At 39.3% G+C, this 25,570-nt stretch overlaps 2 protein-coding genes and 1 long non-coding RNA gene across 4 annotated transcripts; 1 reads left to right on the forward strand and 2 right to left on the reverse strand.

Moving 5' to 3' along the window:
• Positions 1-122: 122 nt before the first annotated feature.
• TCTEX1D2 (Tctex1 domain containing 2) lies at positions 123-12,589 on the reverse strand. Its single transcript, XM_032481277.1, has 5 exons — positions 12,342-12,589; positions 9,475-9,608; positions 6,037-6,106; positions 3,415-3,478; positions 123-270 (listed from the first exon to the last, which is right to left on the reverse strand). Exons 1-5 carry the CDS (start codon positions 12,446-12,448, stop codon positions 223-225), a joined length of 423 nt encoding a protein of 140 aa, XP_032337168.1. The 5' UTR covers positions 12,449-12,589; the 3' UTR covers positions 123-222.
• Positions 12,564-14,943, forward strand: LOC116664128. The gene is made up of 2 exons (XR_004320480.1): positions 12,564-12,687; positions 13,062-14,943. It is a non-coding gene; the product is annotated as an uncharacterized LOC116664128 (long non-coding RNA).
• A 576-nt stretch (positions 14,944-15,519) lies between these two features.
• TM4SF19 (transmembrane 4 L six family member 19) lies at positions 15,520-23,930 on the reverse strand. 2 transcript variants are annotated; one of them, XM_032481273.1, is made up of 6 exons: positions 23,673-23,930; positions 19,549-19,750; positions 19,075-19,152; positions 17,132-17,301; positions 16,709-16,790; positions 15,520-16,423 (listed from the first exon to the last, which is right to left on the reverse strand). In XM_032481273.1, exons 2-5 carry the CDS (start codon positions 19,726-19,728, stop codon positions 16,712-16,714), a joined length of 507 nt encoding a protein of 168 aa, XP_032337164.1. In that variant the 5' UTR covers positions 19,729-19,750; positions 23,673-23,930; the 3' UTR covers positions 15,520-16,423; positions 16,709-16,711. The 2 variants fall into 2 exon arrangements, with proteins under 2 accessions (XP_032337164.1, XP_032337162.1); XM_032481271.1 differs by having other exon boundaries at positions 16,709-16,892.
• Positions 23,931-25,570: the final 1,640 nt, after the last annotated feature.

Consider the following 25,570-nt stretch of genomic DNA (forward strand, 5'->3'; position numbering starts at 1 on the left):
GTTATGTTTGAACAATTGAATTAAAGATTTTCCCGACTTTTTTTCTACCTTCCAAATGTAATAACATAGTATTTAAAAAATCAAAACATTAAAATATAAGACCTAAAACTCAACAGACTCAGTTGCCAAACTGCCAACTTTTCTTTATTTTGTCAAAATATTTAACAAGATAAAAAAGTTCGTATTTCTTCATGGTCATATCTTTTTCCAGCTTTCAAAGATTTAATAGTAGAAACAGCCAAATGCCGCTACAACACAGAATAAACTGTCCTAAAAAAAACAAAAACAAACAAACAGAAACAGACACACAAATCCAGAATGTTAGTACTAATGAAGGACTAAGGGCAGCACAGACCTGAAATTAATATCACCTAGATCTTTGCCAATTTTTAATCATGAAAATTTTCTTTTTCAAGAAACATATTTTTCAGAGTATACCTATAAAGTTACTTGCCTCAGGGTAGCTACAAAATTGCTTGCTAAAAGGGTAGGATGGGGGGTGGAAAGGGACAGACTGGGAGTTCAAAATTTGTAGATACTGACAGGTATATATAGAATAGATAAACAAGATTATACTGTACAGCACAGGGAAATATATACAAGATCTAGTGGTAGCTCACGGTGAAAAAGTATGCAACAATGAATATATGAATGCTCATGTATAACTGAAAAATTGTGTTCTACACTGGAAACTGACATAACATTGTAAACTGACTATAACTGAATAAAAAAAAGGTAAAAAAAAAAAGGTAGGATGGGTAAAGAATTACAGTCTCTGAATGCAGAAATAAAATGCAAACTAATGAACTATGTAATGTTTATTCATGAAATAAGTATTCCCATTTTCCCTGACTTATCAAAAAAATAATATAATGTATAAAAATCCTTTGAGTTTCTCGGAGTAAATGCATTACCCAATCCAAGGATATTATTGTATCACAGATAATAAAAATACAGCACCTTGTCATAAATTCTGGATAAGGACAAATGATGTCTGGTTTTTTGTTCTTAACTGATAAAATTCATTTATCCATCTTTTAGCTCAGAATCTCAAAATGTTTTCTAGATCCTAATGAAACTTATTGAAACACTTTTTAGGTACTTATTACAAGAATTCCAACTGCCTCAGCAACTCCCAACCCACCAACCTCACCTCCAGCCTGGCAGTGATGGGAGAAAATATAAATTCAAGTACCTGATTACTAACCAAAAGAAAATTCTTTGGTTAACCCAGTTCCCTGGCTTTTTTGATAGGATAACTGTGAGCTGTGTTCTAAAACAGCGCTATCTGTGGTCAGGGACCTACTTTTTGTTTGTTTGAATTTTCAATCCCTCATGAACTGATATTTTCATAAAATACAATAAAAATTAATGACTGAGAAAATGAAATAAAAAAAGAAACATATAAATACAGCTTAAACTTTTTATTAGATTCAATGGACATAAAATTACTTTGTCAAATGCCCATGAGAGTTTCTAAACCCTTACACCCAATTTATGTACTTACCTTGTCGAAGACTTGTAACAGTTTGTGGACTGGCACTGGTCTATGGACCCCGCTTTGACTGGCACTACTTTTTTTTTTTTTAAGTTATTTTAAAGACATTTTTAACTTTATTTTTTTCTTTCTTTTTGGCAGAGGGAGGTTATTAGGTTTATTTATTTGTTTGGAGATACTAGGGATTGAACCCAGGACCTTGTGCATGCTAAGCAGGCACTCTACCACTGAGCTATACCCTCCTCACCCTGATTGGCATTGTTCTTACAGTGCCACCCAGATTTCTCCATCCGGATTGAGCCCTGGTTATCCACAGCAGTTATCAGCTCAGTAGTACATGCTCTTCTCTCCCCTCTCTCATTTCCTCATCTAGTAGTGGTCCTTCCTGGGATTTTCTCCCAAATAAACAAAGTACTTTAAGCTCTGAAAATGAAACCTAAATAAACACTCAATAAACTGAACTAAAGACACAGTAGATTAAGTCAGCAACCTAGACCCATCTCTCAAAAATGATTTTTAGACACCTCCTCTACCAACACTGTGTTCTAAAACGTGATCCTGATCTTTATTGATAACTAAAATTTTTAATTGCATATTTGTTAATCTGAGTATTGTCTAGCCTCCACTGGTTTATAAGCTCTCAACCAGCAGAAACCATGACTGTCTTAGTCATCATTTTATTCCTAGCAATAAAGGAATTGAATTATGGGTTATCCCTACTTTCCAAATGTAATAACAGATTATAACAAAATCAAATATAAGACTAGTACAGAAGCTGGCACATAACAGGAGCTCAAAATTATTTGTTGAATGAATGAATTGTATTGTATAATGACTCAGGGAAATACACGTTTTTAACTCCAAAATAATCAGGGAAAACCACCACCTTAGCTTGCCCCTACCCCAAGAGAGCCGATAAATGAAGATTTACGTAGTACTTCCCACTGTTCAGCCTTGATCCCTAGGGCAGTCGAGCACTAAATAAAACTTTAGTAGGACTATAGAATTTTAGAGCTAAAAGGTGCCTTAAGATCATCTACACAAGCAGCTTCCAAAGCTGGCAGTAAGTCATATAGGGAACTTCTTTAAAAATTCAGATTCACGGATCCAACCCCTGGTTTATTTGATCAGAATCTATTGAGAAGGGCCCTGGCATCTGTATTGTAAACAAGTTCCTCAAATTATTCTTAGGCAGCCACGGTCAGTCTTTGGGAAAATCTAGTGCAGCTTCCTACTGTTACTGATATAATCAAAGAAAATTTCAGTGATTTACCTAAAGTCATTTAATTAGAAAGTTAAAGAACTAGAAGTGGAACCTCTCTCCTAATTCACTCAATCTAGTTCTTTTCTACTATTCTATACTTTAATTCTGTCTTTACTAATTCACAGCCTGGGAGCATTTGGATAGAAGACGGAATCATTTTTGAAAGCAAATATAAAATAACACATGATTAAAACACATAAAGCATTCACGTCACTAACTTACCAATGTTTAAATGAAACCTCTTTTTTAAAATTCTTCTTTATTTTTATTTAGTTTTGAGAAATAGCTTTAAGATAATTTTATTACTGAAAGAAAATTACCTCTGTTCATGGAACCCCTGCCACCCAAATTTCTTTGCAGCTTAGCAAAGTGCTATCCATCTGGTAGCACTAAATAAACTATGCTATTCCCACATTCAAACTGACGAAGAGTTACATCATCTATACACATAAAAGTCTCCTGGCCTATAAGTAACACACTAAGTTTCTGCTGTAATAACACAAAGAAACAGTAAAATCATCTCACTCAGAAGGAGTTTCAGACAAACGTCTAAAACAAAAGTATCCTCACATCTTAACAAATATTAGGTGATTTGATTTGGAATGCCCAGGTGCCCTTAAGAAAGGGAGAAAAAGTTTCCAAATAGACTCACATTCATGAAAACATCATGAGTGCAGTTGTCAGTGTCAGCATCCCAGAAACAGCGAGCAGCCATGCTAAAAAGTCAAAGAATAGAGAATTATGAATAACGTAACAAGGATCTGAACTACATATATCTACCATAAGCAAAAGTTTTCCTTGATACATTTTTATACATCAGTGCTTCCAAATATTTTCACAGGATAAAACACAGAAAATCATATTTGTGCAGAGTATAGTAGGTAAACCAGAAGGGACTAGAGTCACAGATAAGGCTGCTTGTGGCTGGAGGTGACCAGCCCAGGGGCCTAACAGCCTCAGACTCTGACTGGCTGCCTGATACCTTGAAGTTTTTGGTAAGTTTGGGTTAGAAGCTCTGTTATAGATTATTTCAGGTAAGATATCTGTATGTGACTTTTAGAGGAAATAATACCTAAGACTTATGATTCAAGGCTTAATTCCTGCACAAAAATATGAGAAGGTGGGTCTGGAAAGGACAACAAATTATTTTATCTAGCCTGATAATTTCATACAGTTCTAGGAAAAAGAGGGATAAACTCTGCATTAGAATTCAATCTTCTAAATAATTCTAAATCCAGTATTATCTCTACAGGATACTATGAAATTCTACAGGACAAACAACCTAATTTCTTCAGCAAATAAATGACAAGGTAAAAAAGAGAAAGACAGAGAGAGAAAAGAGGAAGTGAAATGATAAGTTAAAAGAAATTTAAGAGATGTATCAACCAAATGCAATGTATGGATTTTGCCTGGATCCTGACTTGAAAAAATTGTAAAAAGAAAAATTACATACATATATACACACAGAAAAACACACATATACATACATGCACATGTACATATGAGACAATTGAGGATATTTAAAAGCTAATTGAATATTTTATAATATTAAGGATTTTCAATATTTAGATGTGATATTTTATTATGTTAAAAAGGGCCCTGACATCTTAGAGATAGAGAGTATTGTATTTACAGATGAAATGGTGTGATGACTGAAATCTTTAAATAATCTAGTTGGGCAGGGAGAATGGACAGAGGTGTAAATGAAACAACATGGGTATGTGTTGATAACCTTTAAAGCTAAATGACAGACACGTGGGAGTTCCTTAGCGCCTGCACTTTCATATATGCTTGAAATTTTAGATGACAGAAGTTTTAAAAGGAGGTGGCAGAGGCCTTGTATGCCATGCTTTAGAACCTGGCCTGATCACATTTAACAAAGTCAGTCAGGACAAGTTTGGGGAGTTTTTATTTTACAGGGTTTGAAATAAACTCTACAGAGTTTAAGAAAAGAAAGTGTGGTGTACTTCTGGGAGATTGGTCTGGTATGTGCATTGTGGAGGAGACAGATCAGAGTCTGGACGTGCTGATAAGGGGCTGCTAAGTCACCCCAGCGTCCAGGTTACAGTACATGCAACGAGAGAGTAATAGCTATGTAAGATAAAAGAGGACTCTACGCTTTTAAGCCTGAGTCAATGGAACCTTGGTAATACTGCAGGAGACAGAGAAATGAAGAAGACAGACTGATTTGAAAGGAAGGGAAAAGAATTTGGAACTTTATTTAATCACATTGAATCTGAGGTGGCAGGACAGTAAAGTATTTCTTAGTGTCTGTGGTGAGGAAATCTCCTGAAGCCTTTTGACCAGATGGTAGAGGGCTCCGTGGTGGAGAGTCCTGCACTGGGAGTCAGAAGCCTGGGCTCTGTCCAGTGGCCCTGACACCAGCCAGATCCATAATTTGGGGCAAATCATGCTCAACTTCCTAAGTGTCATCATAAAACAAGGGGACTGGACACCAGCAAAAATCTGCAGTCCCTTCCAAATCTAACATTCTATAGTGAAAATTCTCAGTGATAGTATCTACAAGGTATTTTTTAAAATTCATTCAGCAAATATTTTTGTACTTTCTTACAAAAATACTAGACTAGGCACTGTTTACAAAGGGAAACAGAAGACTAACACTTGGGCATAGGAAAAGACAGGAAATAGAGATTTTTGAACTTGCCAATAGGGGAATGACAGTTTGAGGTCATGAGAATGAATGAGCTCATTGAAAAAGCAGAGAGAAAAGCAGAAGAATAAGAAGTGAGCCTTGAAGAAAGCTCACAGCTGGGGACATAGGGGAGAAGGAGGAATCAGTGAAGGAGAGAATAATCAGTTAGAAAAACAGAAGAGAAACAAGTTAGATAACTGATACCAGGACCAAAAAAACCAGAGTGAATTTTAAAAAACAGAAGTCCAGGGCAGTAACAAGAGCTATGAAAACTGTCTCTCAGACAATTTTAAAGAAATTAATTTAGGAGAATGGTAGGACCAAAAACCAGGCAACAAGGAATAAGGGAGGAAACATATATACATAATCCTACACTCTCTTTGGGTGTATATATACATAAACCCTAAAAGACATCTTAGCCTACAGATTCTTTGAAAAGTGAGCTACCCCGTGGAGCTCCCCCCATCACTGCTCAGGACCAGGATCACTTCTGTTCCCAGCTGCATTTGATTATACTGTCCTTTCTTCTCACTCTTGCAATCTTAGTGAGTTGTCAAGAGGATGAAGACCCAATAAGAAACATTTAAAAATAAAAACAAGAAAGAAAAATCAACTACTCACAATACTCCTTCCCCTCTTTGTTCTCCAATCACTACTTGCACCACCATTTTATATCGGTCAAATCCCATTTCTGGAAAGAAAAAATAAGAAAGTTATCTTTAAGCAAATATATGGTAAAATTACTTAATGAAGGCAAATTTGCTTAGAAAGGAACATAAGCATTCAGTCTACAAGCACTTACTAAGTATGATTATAAGCTTGGGAGTCAGAGAGACTTGAGGACAAATTCTAACCATAAGCTTAGTAAGTGTGTAATTTTAGACAAATTATTTAACTTTTCAGTTTAAGTCTCCCTCGTCTGTTAAATGGGAATATCACTACCTTCCTCCCAGGGGTGTTGTGAGGTTAGATGAGATAAGCTTCCTCCTGTCTCTACCCATTTATCTTCTGTAGTAGTCTCTCAATAGGTCTTAGCTTCCTTCCTTTCTCCCCTACTCTAAGTCAGGTACTGACCTAGGCCCTCAAGATAAAGAGATAAATAAGACACTCTTCTTGCCTTAAAGACTCATAGTAGTTGGGAAGGCAAACATGACAAATAAAAAGAAAATGCAATGTACTAATAATTCAAAGAGTGGCATGGATAAGGTACATCAGGAGCACAAAGCTGAGAGGCTTCTCCCTTTGGGCAATGGGGAAGGGATGGTCAGAAAAGACTTCTTGGAGGATGTGATAAAGTGAGCTGAGTTCTGAAAGATGAGTGGGAATTTACCAGGTGGACAACATCTCTCCATTCTATGGAAAGGGATTTAGCATACGCAGAGATACAGAGCATGGGATCTTTAGAAAACTGCAAGCTGTTCAATAAGATAGAAAATAAACCATAAGATTCTGGAGTATACTGGGGTGGCCTAGCACAACTCAGTTGCTTCCCCAGAAACTTTGCTGCTGAAACAACAAAATCCTGAAAATTCTCACCAACACCAAATTTAGGGGACAGAAAACTGAGTGGGCATCTTTATCTTCCTTCTTTACTGACCAAGGAAAAGTGGAAACAATTTTTTTTTAAGCGAAATAGGCAAAGTTGAAACAGAGTCAACTCTCTCTGAGAATAAAACCTCCAGGATTATACAGCAAATTAGGCAAACAATCTGAACACTACAGGTACCCTCCCATCTGGGACATGAACCCTAATCTAGGACACTTAACAAAATCTCAGAAGACAGAGCCCAAGTTATTTTTTAAAAATCAATGCACACAGCTCAGCTCAGCTTCCTTCTATTTCTACCCATTCCTCTCCCTCTATTTCTCATACCCATACTTTAGAAATGTGGCTAGAATATTAAATACACAGCCCTTAAAACATAATTCTGAGGGAAAAATAAAATAGCCACAGATACAGCAGGAGGAGAGTTAAAAAAAAAATCACCCACACAGCAGAGCAAAATGAAAAGAGGCTGAGTGGCAATATGCAAAGGTTCAACAGCAAAAACAAACCAAAGAATGACAAGAAAAGAAATGAACTGTTTAAAAGACAAAAAAACTCAACTTAGGAGGTAATACAAATCAAGGAACAAAGAGAAATTTCTCACAACTGATTCACAATACAGAACAACATAAGCTCACAAATTCAATAAAATAAGAACTCAATCAGATTATAAAACAACAGAAAGATAAAAGGAAGATTATAGCCCAAGGAAACAAACTGAATACTCACTTTACATCAGTGCAGAACTAATAAATTAAAAATGGCAAGAGACAGGACAGATACACATGAAAACTGAATTACTGGCCTAAAGTAATCACAAGTATATGTCAAAGAAAAAGGAAGAAATTAAGGCAGAGAAAAGCTAATAGATATGGAAGACAAAAGATGATTCAACACATCAACATTCGGTGTATTAAAGAAGATAATCTAACAAATGGAATTGAAATGTATTTAGAGATAAAAGAAAATTACCCTGCTATGGAAAAAACAAAATCCACAGATATAAAATGCTCAACACTAAGCCATATCCTGGAAAAGCTATTGAGCCTCAAGGTAAGGATAGGATTCTTTATGCAGAGAATATCAGAACAGCCTCAATTTTCTCCACAGTAACATTTGATGCAAGAAGACAGTGTAGTAATGTGTCTATAAGATCTTCCAAGAAAAAAATTACCTCAAAGTACTATATTCCATCCAAAATATATTCTGGTTTAAAGGCATGTCTGGTTCTCAAACATGAAAGAATCCAGGGAATATACCATTTCTGAGCCCTTCCTGCAAAAACTTACAACAAAATCAGGTAAGAATTGAACCAGAAAAAAGAACTCAGCAATGGAAATAGGATGGTGAAAGGACTAAATAGTGAGCAATCACTCCATTTAAATACCGAATGAATGCTGTAACATTATGGGAAACAGTTTATAGTATACCATGGCTTTTAAAGTATGCATTTATCTGTACATATACATAGGAAAGAGGTCTGATAAGATGTTTACCCAGTATTAATGATTCTTTATGGCTATTGCCATTTGGAGTGATTTTTCTAATTTTATTTATTTTTCTACACTTAAAATTTTTTTATAATGAGCATTTTTTCCTTTTTTTTTTTTCTTTTAAGTGGAGAAAGTTTTATTGCAGGGCAAAGCAAGGAGAACAGGTGGCTTGTGCTCAAAAACCCCAACCTCTGAGCATTTTTTTTTAAACAGTTAATTTTCATTAAAAATCTGAAAACAAAAATACTAATATATTAACAGTTTGGGTGATGGAAATAAATTTGTTATTTCTTATTTATACTTCTCTATGTTTTTTATTTCTAAAGTTTAAAACATATTAATAAAAATAAGAAAATACACCAAAATATTAAGTAGTAACTATCATGGGTATTAGAATTTTATGTAATTTTTTAAAAATTATGTGTATTGTCCAGGTTTATTACAATGAAAATGCATTACTACTAAAGACATTTCTTCCCTCCTAAAAGATATCTTTTAAAACGGGTAGATAGAAAGAAAGGACTTTTCAGATGGTATAGCATTATTAATAAGAGAGAGAGTACAGGGAGGAAAAGCACGAGATTAGCTCTGCTGACGTAGAGTGCGGCAGGATGGAGTGTTAAGTAGGGCAAGTAGTTAAGGATTTGGCTGGAGAGACGGACTGAGGTCAGACCACAAGGGTACTGAATGGCAGGTAGAGGATTTGATATATTGGTAGGAAAGACCACCAAAAATTATGAGGGAAAAGAGTCTCTGTACTTCCTGGTCTTTCTGCACACTGAGATTTCTTGGATAGTAGTTCAGTACAATGTTTTATTTCACACCTTCACCCTTTCCCACCATCTACAAAAACCTACATGAGTAAAAGTTATCAAATAATTGAGAAGACTAGACACTGAAGAGAAATTTGTGTTTGCTAGAATCCACAGCTTATGTCCTTTGTTTAAAAACAAAGGAGACAAATGAGTAAAATTGGATGTTTGAAGGGAACAAGTTATTTCCAATTATCACCACTATTACCTTTTAATTTATCTTTAATATTTTCTGATAAACGTTTTGTGAGCTGAGGCATTTCTTCTGGAGAGTATTCAGCATTTGCCAGTTCTTGCTTGAGTACAGCATGGATACAGTCTTTAACCACAGAGGGTCTGAACCTAAATGAAAGTTTGAAACATCTAATTGGTGACTCTAAAACCATAATTGACCTTCACAGCTCAACTTCCCCCAGTTTTTTGTCACTAAAACTATATAATCCTTCTTTTTTCATGTTTTTTATTATAAAAGTAGTAAAAACAAATAAAGAAAACAAGTCATATTCCAAATTTTTATCTCCAGCCTGGACCTCTCCCCTGAACTTCAGACCACACATTCCAACCCATATTCCATCTGGATGTCTAGTAGGCAACTCATATGCAATACACCCAACACTGAGCTTCTGATCACATCCTCTTCCCAAAACTAGGTCCTCATCTCAGTCAATGGTAACTCCATTCTGCCAGTTGCTTAAGCCAAAAACCTTGGTGTCAGGTTGGCTGGCCTTCTCTCTCACTGCCCACATCCCATTCATGAGCAAATCTTGTAAGTTCTACCTTCAAAATAATCTAAAATTCACTCTCACCACCCCACTACTACCACCTTGCTCCAAGCTACCATTACTTCTTGCCTGGATTTCAATGGCCTAACAAGTCTCTCTGTGTCTATCTTTGCCCCTGAATCCTGTTCTCAACACAGCAACTAGACTGGTGATATTAAAATATGTTGTTAGATCACTACACTCCTCTGTTGAAAATACCTCAAATATTTCCCATTTTAGAGTAAAAGCAACATTCTAATTGTGACTTACAAGGTCTCATATGATCTACCCTACCAAACTCTGTTATCTTGTTTTCTACTGCTTTGCCCCTAGTTCTCTCCACTCAGGCCACACTGGCATTCCCTGTGTGCTTTGACTACACCAGGAATGCAAACCTCAGTGCTTCTGCACTTGCTGTTAACCTTAGCCTGAAGTTCAATTCCTCTCTTTATATGCATAGTTAACTCCTTCGCTTCTCTCAAGTTTTTATTCAAAAGTCACTTTCCCTAGCTACCTTCTCTAAAATGCTAAACCACCCTCCTACCACATCACTTTATCTCACCTTCTCCTGGTACTTATCACTATTTGATACACTATATGGTTCACTTACGTATTTATCTTGTTTGTTGTCCTTCTACCCAGCTAGAACATAGGCTCCACAGGGGCAGAGATTTTTTAACCTGTTTTGTTCACTTTTACATCCCCATTTCCTAGAACAGCACCCAGTACACAGTAGACAATATTTTTTGAAAAAATGAATTACTGAATAAATGAAGACAGACTAAAAAAGTCTCCCCAAATTTCACCACCCTAACACTACTACTAGCTTTTTAGTTGTACTTATTACATATTAAAACACTAGGTTCCTTTTCTGGACTATATATTCTATAGGTTGATTTGTCTATCATGTGCCAAGTTACCAGAATGTTTAAAGTTGTGAGCTTATAATGTGGTTTAATATTTGGTAGTACTAGTGGTCCCTTATTATTTTTTAACAGTATTTTCTTTGGTCTCTTGCCTGCTTATTCTCACAGGTGAACTTCAGCATCATGGACAAATTTCCCAGGATTTGATCTGTTCAAAATGTGGTCTTCCTGTTAACAAATGTACTATTTCTGGCTCTTCCCTTAAGCTGTTTCCACTCTCAGTAAAATATTAAAAGTTTTCTTCAAACAAGTTACAAATAATCTCGAAGGACTATTCCTACAAAATATGTATTTGTTGTTAATCTTGTTCTGTTTTACAAGAGAAACACAAATGAATGGTATTCTATGTATTTAAAATTTTTAACCAAGATAACTGAACACATCTTTTTTTATGTCCCTTCTACCCACTAGAAAACTGCTACATGAAATTTTCTATCGCATTATAACCAAAGTTCCTGGCTTCCAGTACTTGCTCAGCATTTGATTCAGGAACCTGGTTTCAAATACCAGAGGAGGAGCTTGGAAAAATCTTTTTTTAATTAATTTAATTTCTTAAAATCTTGTGAAAGTGAAGTTAGTGATGGATCCTACAGCCCTATCTGATTGTCCTCTGCACTAGACTGTGTGCCTTAATTCTGGGAAGGTATTGGGGTAGCTGGCCTCTGGACACTGCCTGGGTAAGACTGTATGTACATACAGGGCCTGTGCCCTGTAGAGGACGAGTAAGCGCATTCTGCCACACGTAGGCTGAGTGGCATTTGATGCAAGCCGCTTGATTTCTGCCCCTCTATTCCATTCATCTCAATTCCTCTGTGTTCACTTCCTGGATCTCTAGAGTCAACCATCCCCAAGGCGCTAGTCTAAGGCACTCCTCTCGCGGTAACACCGCCACTGCAGGTCGCGAGCTCTGCTACCCGCTGCAGCAGGAAGCCCAAGGAGGACAGCGCCCCTCCCTCCCGGCTCGCCCCACCCCTTCCGGCCAGTCCCTCCTTTCCCAGCCCCGCCCCTTCCCTCTCGATTGTCCTCCACCCCCAGCCCAGGCTGCCTCCCTGGCCCGCCCCTCCTCCCCTATCCCCGCCCCGCCCTTCCCTCCCAAGTCCTTCCCTCCCTCCCCAGCCCATCCCTCTGCCTCTAACCCCGCCCCACTCCTCCATCCCAGCCCTGTTCCTCTGTCGCTAACCATGTCCCGCCTCTCCCTCCCAGCCCCGCCCCTCCGTCTCTAACCCCGCCCGCCCCTTCCCTCCAGCGCGCCCCGCCCCACCCCACCCCACCCCACCCTGCCGGCCCCTAGCGCGCTCCTTCCCTATCCCCAGGTTAGTAGGCGAGCTCTTCCCGCAGGAAGTGGCAGTTTCTCAGGTCGCCCACGCCACAGCCCGTCCGCTACCCGCCTTTGCTGGAAAATGGGCCGCAGAATATAGGTATTCTCGGACTCCCCAGGGTTCTTCTCAGTATCGGGCAACCCATCGACCGCCGAGAAGGACTCCGTGACCGACATGGCCTAAGCTTCTTGGACCCTCGCGAAGAAGGCTTAGCCCGCGGGGGCAGCACGGATCTGGGAAACCGTCGCCAGGGCGACAGGGCCGCCCAAGGCCCTGACGTGACGCGGCCGCGCACTCTGCGCCGTGCGGCCCGCCCTTTTCCGGGGCTCTCACCCCCCCCACCCCCCCACGCCCCCATGCGCCTGCGCACCCGCTCCTGGACCGGAACTGGCCAAGCCAGAGTGACCATAAGTAGGTAAAGACTGATTTGTCTCTTGTTTACAAAGTACTTCAACAGGCGTCAGCTCTTATTAACGTGCTGCAACCGTAGGAAGTTGTCAGGGAACCTGAGGCCCATAGAGGCCCAAGGATACACAGGTAGTGAGCGGCAGGTGGAACTGAGCTGTACTTTGCTGGAGTTCTTGGTGACAGACCCTCTGTGTTCCCCGCTTCTTACTTGTTAAAAAAAAAAAAAAAAAAAAGCTTTAGTCTTCTAGGTGGCTGGAGTTCCAAAGAATAGACTCAAGCAGTTAATGATTAGAAAAATGGAAAAGCAAGAGAAAAGGAAAAGCAGTCAAGCAAGAAAAGTAATAATTTAAATAGTAGTTATAGGACTCCTCTTTTCTTAAGTTATTTTTACAGAAAGGAGCACCCCACCACGTGGAAACTGCTGATCACAAACACATAGACCTAGGCTGGAGCCAGAGAGTTGAATGAGATTCCTGAAACTTCACCATATCACCACATCACTAACCAATCAGAAGAATGTCCAGAAGCTGATCAGGCACCCTGTGACTCTGACTCCTACTGTCTCTCTGAAAGCCACTGGGGAATTTGGGTCTTTTGAGAACTAGCTGCCCATTCTCTTTGCTTGGTGCCCTGCAATATACACTGTACTTACCTTCACCATAAGCTTGCCAGCTTCAAAAACTAAGAAAATTAATTCCCCCAGTATCTATCCTGACCAAAGATCCCCAAGTGGGAGAGAGGGAGGTTCTCTGCTTTCCAGATTCCACATTGAAGCAGCTGTGGCATCACAGTTCTCCAGCAAAACCCTCTTGTGCCTCCCCTCTGTGCTTCTGAGTGTCTGCTGGGAAAACACTTCCTTCCCTCTTTGCTGGGCTATTTCTAGAATCAGTTCAGATACAACTGAAGCCTTCCTTTATGAAGGCTTCTCTTCAGAGGTTCCGTGTTCCTCAGAGCTCTCGTTACACCCTGTGTGGACCTCTAACATGGCCCTTACTATATGACATTTAAATTATCGGTAGATCTGTTTCCCTAACCTGACCATGAGCTTTTCAAGGACAGGGCAGGGTCTAAGGGCAAGGACCATATCTTGGTCATTTCTGAATTCACAGTGTACGGCAGTGCCGAGGGTCCTCAGTATATACCACTTATTGAACTGAACTGAACACTAATGGAAAGAACAATGGCGGATTAGTCAGCTCAGGCTACCATAACAAAATCCCACAGACTGGGTTGCTTAAACAACAGAAATTTATTTTCTTGAGGCTGGAAATCCAAAATCAAAGTGCCAAAAAGGTTGGTTTCTACTGAAGCTTCTCTCCCTGGCTTGCAGTTGGTTACCTTCTGATTGCGTCCTCACATGGCCTTTTCCTCTGTGCTCCCATGGAGAGAGAGAGCTGGTATCTCAGTCTCCCACCCCCCTCTATTAGCATGCAGTAAATAATCACAAATATTCAGTTCTATCTCTAGACTCCCTGGTCTGTTTCATAAATTTGTCTGTCCGTTTAATGTACCACACTGTTATAATTACTGTAGCTTTATATTTGGTTTTATTATCTAGCAGAGTTAGTCCCACCTACTGCCTGCTTCTTCAGAAATCCCACCTTACCTCCTGGCTCTCTTAGATTGTTCATTTCTCATGTAAGCTTTAGAACCAGCTTATCTAATTCCATACCCTTTTCCACCAAATCTCATTGGTGATTTTATTAATCATGTTAAATTTATAAACAAAAATAACAAGAAAAGAGAAAAAACTAAAAATAAAAAAGAAGGAAAAAACAAAAAATAAATAAGAACAAAAATGAAAAAAAATTTATAGATTAGCTTAAGGGCATTTACATTTTATGATGTTTAACTCTTCCTGTCCAAGTTCATAATAAGCCGTTATGTTTGTTCAAGTTTATTTTATGTCCTTCAGCAATATTGTAAAGTTATCCTCAGTAAGTATTTTACCTCGTTATATTTTAACTAGGTTTTTTTCTTCTTTATTTCTAATGTAAATGGGATTTCCCAATCTCCATATCTATTAACTGCTTGTTTGTGTATATGAAGATTTTTTTGTTCCATGTATTTATTTTGTACCCATACAACTTATGGAATTCTCTTGTTTGTAATATAATTAATTTGGGTTCTCTACATGTGTAATCATATTGCCTGCATACAATATCTTTACCTCCTTTCCAATTTTATATCTATAAATTTCCTTTTGAATACTTGCTTGGGCTAATACCTCAAGAACAATATTAAATGGTAATAATGATGGTGAGTGTCATTGTCTTATTTGCAACTCTAATGAAATTGTTTCTAGTATTCCTTCATTAAGCATGATGCTGACTTTTGGGTTGAGATACATATGTTGTATTAAGACAAGGAGGTACCCATATTTTCTCATTTTATTAAGAGTTTTATCAAGAATTTATGTTGAATTTTATCAAATACCTTTTCAGCATTTATGAAGAAAATCATAGGATTTTCCCTTTTTAAGTCTATTAATATAGGTGAATAAATGTTCTAAAACTTAATCATGCTTTTATTTATTCTGGAAACACATCCTACTTTTTTTTTTTTGAGGTATAACTGACATATAACATTATATTAGTTTCAGGTGTACAACATAATGATTCAATATTTGTATCTATTGCAAAATGATCACCACAATAACATCTGTCACTATATATAGTTACAAAATATTTTTTTCTTGTGATAAGGACTTTTAAGATCTCTTAGCAACTTTCAAATGTACAATACAATATTATTAACTATAGTCACCATTTGTACATTACATCCCCAGGAATTAACTATTTTATAACTGGAAGTTTGTGCCTTTTGACCCCCTTCACCCATTTCTCTCACCCCCCCACCCCCTGCCTCTGGCAACCAGCAGTCTTCACTGTATCTATGAACTTAGTCTTGTTGTTTTAAATTCCACATATAAGCGAGATCATACGATATTTCTTTCTCTGCCTGACTCATTTCACCTAGTATAACACCCTCAAGGTCCATCCATGTTGTGTGTGTGTGTCTGTGTGTATACCACATCTTCTTTATCCATTCATCCATTGATGGATGCTTAGGTTGTTTCCATAGCTTAGCTATTGAAAATAATGCTGCACTGAATGTGAGGGTACAGATACCTTTTAGAATTAGTGTTTTTGTTTTGTTCAGCTAAATACCCAGAAGTGGAATTGCTGGATCATATGGTATTCTTTTTTAATTTTTTGAGGAACCTCCATTTGTTTACCACAGTGGTTCCACCAATTTATATTCCCACCAACAGTGCACAAGGGTTTCATTATCTCCACATCCTCACCAGCATTCTTGCCTGTTATTTCTTGCCTTTTTGATAATAGCCATTCTAACAGGTATAAGATGATAGCTTACTGTGGTTTTGATTTGCATTTCCCTGATGATTAGTGATGCTGAGCATCTTTTCCTGTACTTGTTTTCTCAACCTCTTCTTATAAAGATGCCAGTCTTACCGGATTAGGGTCCCACACTTATGACTCCACTTAACCTTAATTAGCTCCTTAAAGGTCCTATCTCCAAAGTCACATTGGGGATTGGAGTCCAACCTATGAATCTGGAGGGCACACAGTTCAGTCCATAAAGACTAGTGAACTTGAATTTAGCAGGTAGCTGCTCAGGTACTGACTTTACCTGAACCTAGTTGAGTGCTTTTAGACAGCAAGTCCAGTATTCTCTGGGAGCCTTGACTTCATCTGTAACGTGTGGTCAATTTCATGAGGCTGTTGAGAGGATGAAACAAGATCATGACTGGAGGACATTTTATGGATTATAAGTTCCTAAACAATAATAGACTTAATTATTTATTCTATTAATATATCACCTTGCAGTTTACAGTGTGACTTAAAATGCATTGTATCATTCAACACACATGGAGGAAATTATTATTGTTATGATTACCACATGATTACCTAAAAGGGAAGTTTGTTTATAACTCATACCCACTACTGGCAGAAAGGATTCAAGGCAGCTAATGATGAAAACACTCATGTATGAGAGGACATTACCTGTCACTTCCCACACAGGCTGCAGAAAAGGCCCAGGAAGCTGCTGATGAAATGAATGACCACCAGGAGAATCTGGAGGAGGCTGATGCACAGAAGGGCGGAGAAGAAGCACACGTGCCAAACAACAGCTTTAAAAGGCTCCAGGCAGACAGAGTTCCAGAGTGAATGGTCATAGAGATAATTCCTATCCTCAAAAATAAGGAGACCAGGGGTTGAGGAATAAGTAAGAAAAGCCCCACCAACCTCAGTAGAAAACTGGGTTGTCCCTCAGCTCAGGTTGTAGCACTAGACTTTTGAGAGTGACTACTGTTGCTGCATTTGCAATCTTCTGAGCAACAGAGAAGCAAGATGCTAGAATGTGTGGCCATTGGTGTGTCTTTCTCTCTCTGAAGAGAATGCAAATCCAAATTTCTATCCATTTACCTGGTATGCAGGTCCTTGAATGGGTAACCATATTTCCAAGCCTGTGTCTGATTGAAGGATGAGACATCAAACATGCAAAAGGGACCATCTTTCAGAGCTACTCCAGAAGTGATAAAGCAAATCAAGGCTCCAAGCAAAGCCAGGCCACTTGACAACAGAACAGTAAGCATCTGCAGATGGACAGAAGAAACAGTGAGCCTGAGATGGGATCGTGGCTAAGTAACTGTTGGGGCGATCTGGCCAAGTCTAACTTCTCTGGTGCTCAGGCTTTCCCCCATCATGGGGATAATCCGACCCACAGCACCTCCTATAAAGCAGAACCAGGGTAGGGTTGGCTGATGAGGGGTTGGCTGGGTAGAGCCAGGAAGAGATGAAGAGAAGGGCAGAGAAGGAGGAAACACTGGCACCTGGACCCGGCAGCAGGCTCAGCCTGATTCAGCAGGCTCTTCTGAGCATCTCAGCAGATTGGCATCAATAACTTTTACAGACTGCAGCCATTCAGCCTCTGCGTTAAAGGGTGGGATTTGTTATTGCAAGCCCACCTCTGAACTTTTTACGGGAAATCTGTATTTTTTCCAAAATTCCAAGTTGCCATCCCTGACTTCTCTCTTTCTCAAATCAAGCATGAAAAGAAAGAAGAGCAGAATGGGGGAAAGGAGGAAGGAAGGAAGGGAGGAAGGGAGGGAGGGAGGAAGGGAGAAAGAGAGAGAGACAGAGAAATTCCAGTCAACTCTGAAATGATTCCAGTTCTGTCACTGTACTTTTCTAGTCTGTACACCACTTCCCTCCCAAAATATAACAATGTGTTTATTTCTTGGCAGGATTCTAACTTCCAAATTGGTTTCTTTCTCAGGATACTAGATTTTTTTCTCTCCTTCCTAAAGAACACATATTTTTAAAATTTAAATAAAACATATACATATATATATATATAGTTAGTATACAGAATCATAGAGTCATTTCCCACTGATGTCAAGCTGGTTTGGAACTTGGGAAGGGCCACAGAAACGAGCATAGAAAGTATTAACTCTAAGTTAAAAGATTCAAGATGAATTAGTCTGAGATAAGCCTAGGACAGTGGTACTCAGAATGTGGTCCCTGTCCTAGGAATATCATATCACTTGAAACTTAATTAGAAACGCGAATTTTCCCACCCCAGACCTACTGAGTCAGAAAATCTAGGGGTGGAGCCCAGCAATCTGTGTTTTAACAAACCCTGCAGGGACTCTGATGCACCCACGTAAGTCTAAGAACCACTTGCTTAGGGGAAAACTAGACGTTGACAGAGAACAGAGAGTGAATGAAATGTGTGGGTGTTTTTATTTAATTCTTTAACATACATTTCTGAATCAGTGGGGTTCCCAACATGTGGGCTGCAGATATCAAAGCAGGCTGCAGAGTTACTGTAAGGAGGCCACAAATTTCATGTGTCTGGGACTGAATGAGCAATATAGTTTATACATTTATGTACTGAGTTTTTTTCAAATATATAGATGCTGCTATAATTAATAAAATGCAAATTTACTCTGGGCCTCAGTTTCATTATCTGTAAAATGGAGAGGTTAGACTAGAATCTAGTTATTACATGATCTCTGGAGAAACTTCCAGCTCTAAGAAAAATTAAGCAAAGGAGCTAGGAAATTTTCTATCAGTGACACATGACTCATACCCATATTGTTCAGTAAGCTAAAACTAACAATAAGAACCTCACATCTGTGTTTACGTTTATAGTTCATTAAGCACGTACTCCCTTGACTTGATCTTGTTCACTCATATTTTTATAGATAAGGACCTGAGGTTGAGAAAACTTGCCCAAGAGTTTAGAGTTTCTGAAGGGTATGGTCAGGATCTGACTTCAAACCCTAAGACTGAAATTTCCTCTTTACCGTTCTGTCTCTAAAGTAATAGAATGTGGGGACATTTTAGGTATTAGAAGTGCTTACGCTTCGGCAGGGCCCACTCTTACTGAAGCAGCCATATCTCCAGCCCATCAAGGAGATGAGGGTAGCTGCAGTGAAGACCTGGGAGAAAAGAGAGGAGGGTTAAGAAGAGATAGGGTTATTTACATTTCTAGCTGTCATCTATGGCAGTTGAAATAGAGTGGTTGGATACTCCACATGGACTTAATTATCCCATCTTTCCCAGAGGGTTTGGCTTTGCCTAGCAGGACAATTTTGGATAACTAGCTTGATGTGACTCTGTGGATGACAATGTTCATACCCAGCCTGCCTAGTCCAAAATTCAGTAGCCTTTGACCAGACTTCCTAGAGTCTTCTATAGAAGACTGCTGCTATAGACCCAGGATCAGCTTGTTCAAACTTTTCTATGAGGAATCAAAACAGTCCCCACCCTGAGCTCACTGCTCCACCCCTGAGGGGCACTTTGGGAGTTCACACCCAGTGAACCCGGACACTTACCATGAGGCCTCCTCCCCAGAGCCCAGAGCCCAGCATGGCATGCCTGCCAATGAGGCCCCTCAACAGGTAGGTCACATCCCAGTTAGGAAAGAGGAGCACTGTGTTGGCTGCAGCAGCAAACAGGGCTGTAGTCCCAAGGCTCAGCCCCAGGATGCGGGAGCAGGTCCGTGAGCATGCCATTGTGCGGGGAGAGGATAGAGTCCTGGAACCAATGGAAGGAGGGTCATGGTAGCTTTGTGGACACTGTGAGCTGTGGGTAGAGGAACCCCTGGAGCATAGGGTGGGGTAGAGGAAATAGACAACAGACCCTGTCATTTCCCAGGGTCAGATCAAGAAGAGCCAAGGAACTCGCTTAAAAACTCTACCTCTTACAAATATTCCCTAGTGGATTGGATTTACCCTATTTTCCACCAACCTCCACTCACTCACACGCACACACACACACACACATGCACACTCTCCTCATCCCATCATAATTTGCTTGCACCTCTATTACCAGCAGATTATTTCTATTTGATACAGAAAAACTAAATATTAAAGATGTCATCTTCTTGCTTTAAAAGATGTCATTTTAAAGATGTCCACTGTCACCACTTCCATTCAGCATTGTACAGGAGGCCTTACCCAGTATAAGAAAATAAAAAGCAGCAAAAGCCACAGATATGAAAGAAAGAAGTAATAATTGCCATTATTCACAGGTAACATGATCATCTGTGTAGAACATTGTAAGGAATCTATCAAAAAGTTACTAGAACTAATGAGTGAGTATAGCAAGTTTATTGAATTAAAAATATACAAAAATTCTATTGTATTTCTATATATAAGCAATAATAAATTATAAAAATAAAAAATAATTTACAATAGCATATAAATAAAAATAGTTATGGACAAATTTAACAAATTATGTGCAAGACATGTACACTAAAAATTATAAACCATTGCTGAGAAAAAGTTAAAGAGGAACTAAAGAAACAGAGCGACATACCATGTTTATGGATCAAAAGGCTCAATATCATTAACATGTCAGTTCTCTCTAAAACGAAGCACAGATTCAATGCAATCTCAGTCAAAATCCTAGCAGGGTTTTGTTTAGAAATTGACAAGCTGAATCCTAATTTATATTAAAATGCAAAGGACCTAGATTAGCCAAAACATTTTGAAAAAAAAAGGAACAAAGTTGGAGGACTTACATTATGTGATTTTAAGACATTATAAAGCTATAGTAATCAAGACAGTGAAGAAATGGTGTATACAAACATACAGACAACTAGAACAGACTAGAGAATTCAGAAATAGATCTGCATGCATATGATCAAATGATTTTTGAAAAAGATGTTATTTTAGTGGGAAAAGGATAGTGTCTTCAATAAATGATACTGGAACAATCCATATGCAAAACAAAAATATATACTTTGCCTATTGCTACAAACCATATTCAGTAATTAACTTGAAATGAACCATAGACTTAAACCTAATAAAACTTTTAGAAAAAAACAAAGGAGAAAATCATTGGAATCTTAGATATAGATTGATTAGATAGAACACAAAACGTACAACCTATAAAAAGTGATAAATTAAACTACTTCAAAATTAAAATTTTTTCTCTTCAAAAGACACCATTAAGAAGATGAAGAGACAAACCACAGGCTGGGAGAAAATATTCGCAATATATATTTTATGAATATGTATGTGACTGTGAATACGTATACATCTGACAAAGGACTTGTATCCAGAATACATAAAGAACTCTTAAAACTCTACCATGAGAAGACAAGCAATTTGATTTTTAAAATGGGAAAAAAGGGGGAGGGTATAGCTCAAGTGGTAGAGCACATGCTTAGCATGCATGAAGTCCTGGGTTCAATCCGCAGTACTTCCTCTAAGAATAAATAAATAAGTAAAACTAATTACCTCCCCCCACCAAAAAAAAAATAATAATAATTAAAATGGGAAAAAGATTTAAACAGGCATCTCACACGCACACAAAACATCTCACACGCACACAAAAAAGATATATGGATGACAACTAAGACTAAGAAAAGACATTCAACATCACTAATATAGGGCAATGCAAATTAAAACCAAAGTAAGATCCTACTACACACCAACTGGAATTGTTAGTTAAAAAGCTGGACTATCCCAAGTATTGTTGAGAACATGGAATAACTAGAACTCTCGCAGATAGATGGTGAGAATTCAAGTGGTACAGCCTCTTTGGAACAAAAACCTGATTAGCCTAGGGATTTTTATCTATCCAGACTACAGCTTATACAGGGACCTGTGTCAGATACAGCTTTCAGTGGGCGATTTGGTGGGGGGAGGGGGGAGTGTATGCTCCTGCCCACCCCATTCCCCATTCCTGCATCCCTTGGTGATCTTTACTTCCCCAAATCTCAGAGTCCAAACTCATCTCTGCTGCTCCTCCTAGCAGGGAACTTCCTGCTGCAATTGCTAATATTTTAGTGGCATGAGTGGCCTTCACTCTGTTCCCTCTCCACAGGGTATTTGCTCTCTAAGCCATGTTTCTCACAGTGAATAAAATAACTTATCCCTGATGAAAGGAAGTTCAGATCTCTGAGGAGGGGGCACACGGAAGAGCTGCGGGTAGGATATGGAGGACGGTGGCCCTTACACCAAGGATGGAGTGGTAGGCACCAGGGATCAGGAGGGATGGTGTGTTCCTTCTCCTGCCCTCCTTCAGTGGCCCACCACAGAAGCCTCCTTTCTTGAAGTAGGTCTCCGATGATACTGATATGGTACTTACTGCCCTCTCCTCAGGTCCTCAGGGTGAGGAACCTGCCCTGCTGTTGGGAGGCAGGGTACCTGTGTGATAAATATCCTCCCCACAGCGTGTGATGCAGCCTCCCTTCCCAGAATGTCCAGCCACTGAGTGCAGGGCTCTCAGTGTGTGTCTCCATGCTGGGGTGAATTAACCAATCCAAGGTGTTGGCAAGTAACAACTTTAACCCACACTCCTCCCAGATGACAAGTGTGTGGTTGGGCTTTGAATCACTCTAGACGGCTGGCTAGGAAAAGCTTTTGTTCAGGAATGCCTTCAGAGGACTTTGAATCATTCTACCTGTGAGTAAAGGCCTGTCTAGACATAGATCACCAACATGAACCCCTCTGACGATCTCCTCCATGGAAATTTTTCCTATCAAGAAAGAGTTTTAGAAGGGAAATTTAAAAATACAAACATGCAGAGGGAAAATGAAGCAGTTGAGCATGGCCTTTAGGATGAATAGAATTCAGAGAATCCTGACTGTCCTGCTCACATTCTACTAAAAGCACTTGCTGTGCTGCTCCGTCCAGAAGGGCTGTGGCTCAGTTTGAATTTCACTTCCTCTCCCTGACTTTGTTCACCTGGAAATCACACCATTCTGAGAAATGTTTCCATAAATGTGAGCCAGGAGATTAGCAGAGAGTTTGGCTAATGCGATATCGGAAGAGACAGGCAGGATCATAAGGTAAAACCTTACAACCAGGCTCTAGGGGAGGCCCTGTTCTAACCTGGGATCCTGGCTGGGTAAAGAAACCATTAGCTACATGTCTGGGCAACAGTTTAAGTGATCTGCTAAGTCACATGGAGGAAGAGACTGCAAATTCTGTGTCTCTCTACCTCACTTATCACCTAGCCAGGCTTTTATCATTTTTTCATCAGTCATACATTTATTAAGTGACCACTGTCTGCCAGGCAGTATTCACTCTGGTGAATCAGAGACAGCCTCTTCTCTTGAGGAACTTAAATTCTGGTGGGGAGACTAACCAAACAATAAGCAAGTGCCAAGAACTGTCCAACTGAAGGTGTGATGGAAGCACCCAGAGGACTGCCTAATCCTGCTTGCAGAAGCAAGGCAGAGCCTCCTGGAGGAAGTGTTGTCCAAGCTAAAACTTGACAACAAGGCATTATTAGACAGGCAGTGCTGGGAAAGGAAAAGTATTCTAAGCATGTGTAAGGACCTGGAGTTGACAGACTGAAGCAGAGAGAAATTAAACAAACTGAAGTCACATAGCTGCTCAGTGCCTGAGCCAGGTCTCCTATGAGTTGGAAGTTTGTGCTCTGAACTGCTAGGCTAAACTATTCCCCGGCCTTCCCTTCACTGGGCCCTTTCATTTCTGCTTACCTGCATCCAGTGGCAAGAATCAGGGTGGAAGAGAAAGAATGTGGAGAAGGGCTCCGTGTTCAGAGTGGGCCCGTACTCCTGTGGCCCCAGCTGGGATTCCTGCAGGGCTGGACCAGAGGCTCCTCTGTCAGGACTGCTCGGGAGGGCCAGGGAGGCGCTGTATATATGTGGAGGCCACCCGGGTGTGTGTGTGTGTGCATGTGTGCCCCCACACCACTGCCTACAGGCTTCCATGGAAGGAGCTTTCCTCTTCCTAGAGAGCCCTCTCCTGATGACCCATCCTCTGCTCATTTTCATGTGACCCAAAAGAAGGAACCAGGAGGCATGGCCTCGTGAGCTAAAATGCCTTAATGAGTCAGAGGATGCACTGGTGAGAAATACCCTATCTTCCTTCCTTTCCCAAGCAGCAACACTTTTTCAAATACTTGCAGCCCATATCTGTTTCACTCACTGCAAAATTTGGGCTCTTTGGAAAAACAGTGCTGAGCAGAGTGGCTATCAGTTTTCCTTATCACCTTCCTTACTTTGCTCTTAGCTGTGGTTCCTTTACTAGCCTTCTAATTTTTTGTTCACACTTCAGGCCACCATCATCTTGTACCACAGTCACACCAGATTGCTGAGCATTTCATGGCACTCTCTGCATGGGAGGTCTGTGACACTGTTTTGACAAGCTCCTATTCAAGATCCAGTTCAAACATCTCCATGGAAGTCCTCTATGATTTCTTCAGAGTCAGGCAATTCTTTCTCTATGCTCCCAGTTTTTAATGCTCTTCTTTCTCTGTGCTCCCAAATTTTAATTTTTTTGTTAATTTAGGTATTACAAACAGTAAAATGCATAAATCTTAATTATAAAAATTGAATTGTTACTTGTGCACCTAGAGTAACCACACACAGATCAAGATATAGCATATCTCCAAATCCCCAAAAGGTTCTATCGTGTCCCTCCCATCATTATCCCTGTCCTAATGTTAAATATTCCATTTTGAATTTTATCATCAATTAGCTTTTGGCATTTCTTGAATTTCATATAAATGGACTCATATAGTGTGCACTTTTTTGTCTGGCTTTCTTCACTCAATTTTATATCTGTAAGATTCATCCATCATATAATTCATTCTTTTTTATTATTCCATTGTATGACATATTACAATCTATTCTGCTATTGATAGACATTTATTTTCAATTTTCGCCTGTTATAAATGATGCTACTATGAATATTCTTATACATGCCTTTGGAGAAGCTATGCACTAATTTTTCTAGGGATTATACCTAGGATTGGAATTGTTGGGTCATAGGGTAGGTGAATGTTTAATTTTGGCAAATAATATTGCCAGTTAACCAAAGTGGGCCTACTAATTTACACTCCTGCCAGTGCTGTATGAGAGTTCGGTTGCTTCACATTCTTACCAACATCTTAAATTAAGCCATTCGGGTAGGTGTTTAGTAGTGTCTGACTGTGGTTTTAATTTGAATTTTCTTGATGAGTTAGTGACTTTTCATATACTGATTGGCCATTTGGAGATCCTTTTTTGAGAAGTGCCTGCTCAAGTCGTTCGCCCAATTTTTACTGGTTCTTTGTCTTTTCCTTTACTTGTAGGAGTTCTTTATAATTCCAGGTATGAGAGCTTTGTGAGATATATGTATTATGAATGTTTCTTCCTTCTGTAGTTTTCACTCTCTTACTGTCTTTTCATTAAGAGCAGTTCTTGATTTTAAGTAAGTTCTGTTTATCGATCTTTTCCTTTATGATCACTTCTTTTTGGGTCCTGTTTAAAAAAATCTTTGCCCACTTCCCACAGCATTTTTATTTACCCATGCTATTTAGGGCCTCTTCCTTCACAACTGTGAGACTCTTCAGGGCAGAGAGCCTGTATCTTATTTTGCTTTGTAGATCCAA

This window comes from Camelus ferus, chromosome 1 (assembly GCF_009834535.1).
Source record: "Camelus ferus isolate YT-003-E chromosome 1, BCGSAC_Cfer_1.0, whole genome shotgun sequence".
Lineage (NCBI taxonomy): Eukaryota > Metazoa > Chordata > Mammalia > Artiodactyla > Camelidae > Camelus > Camelus ferus.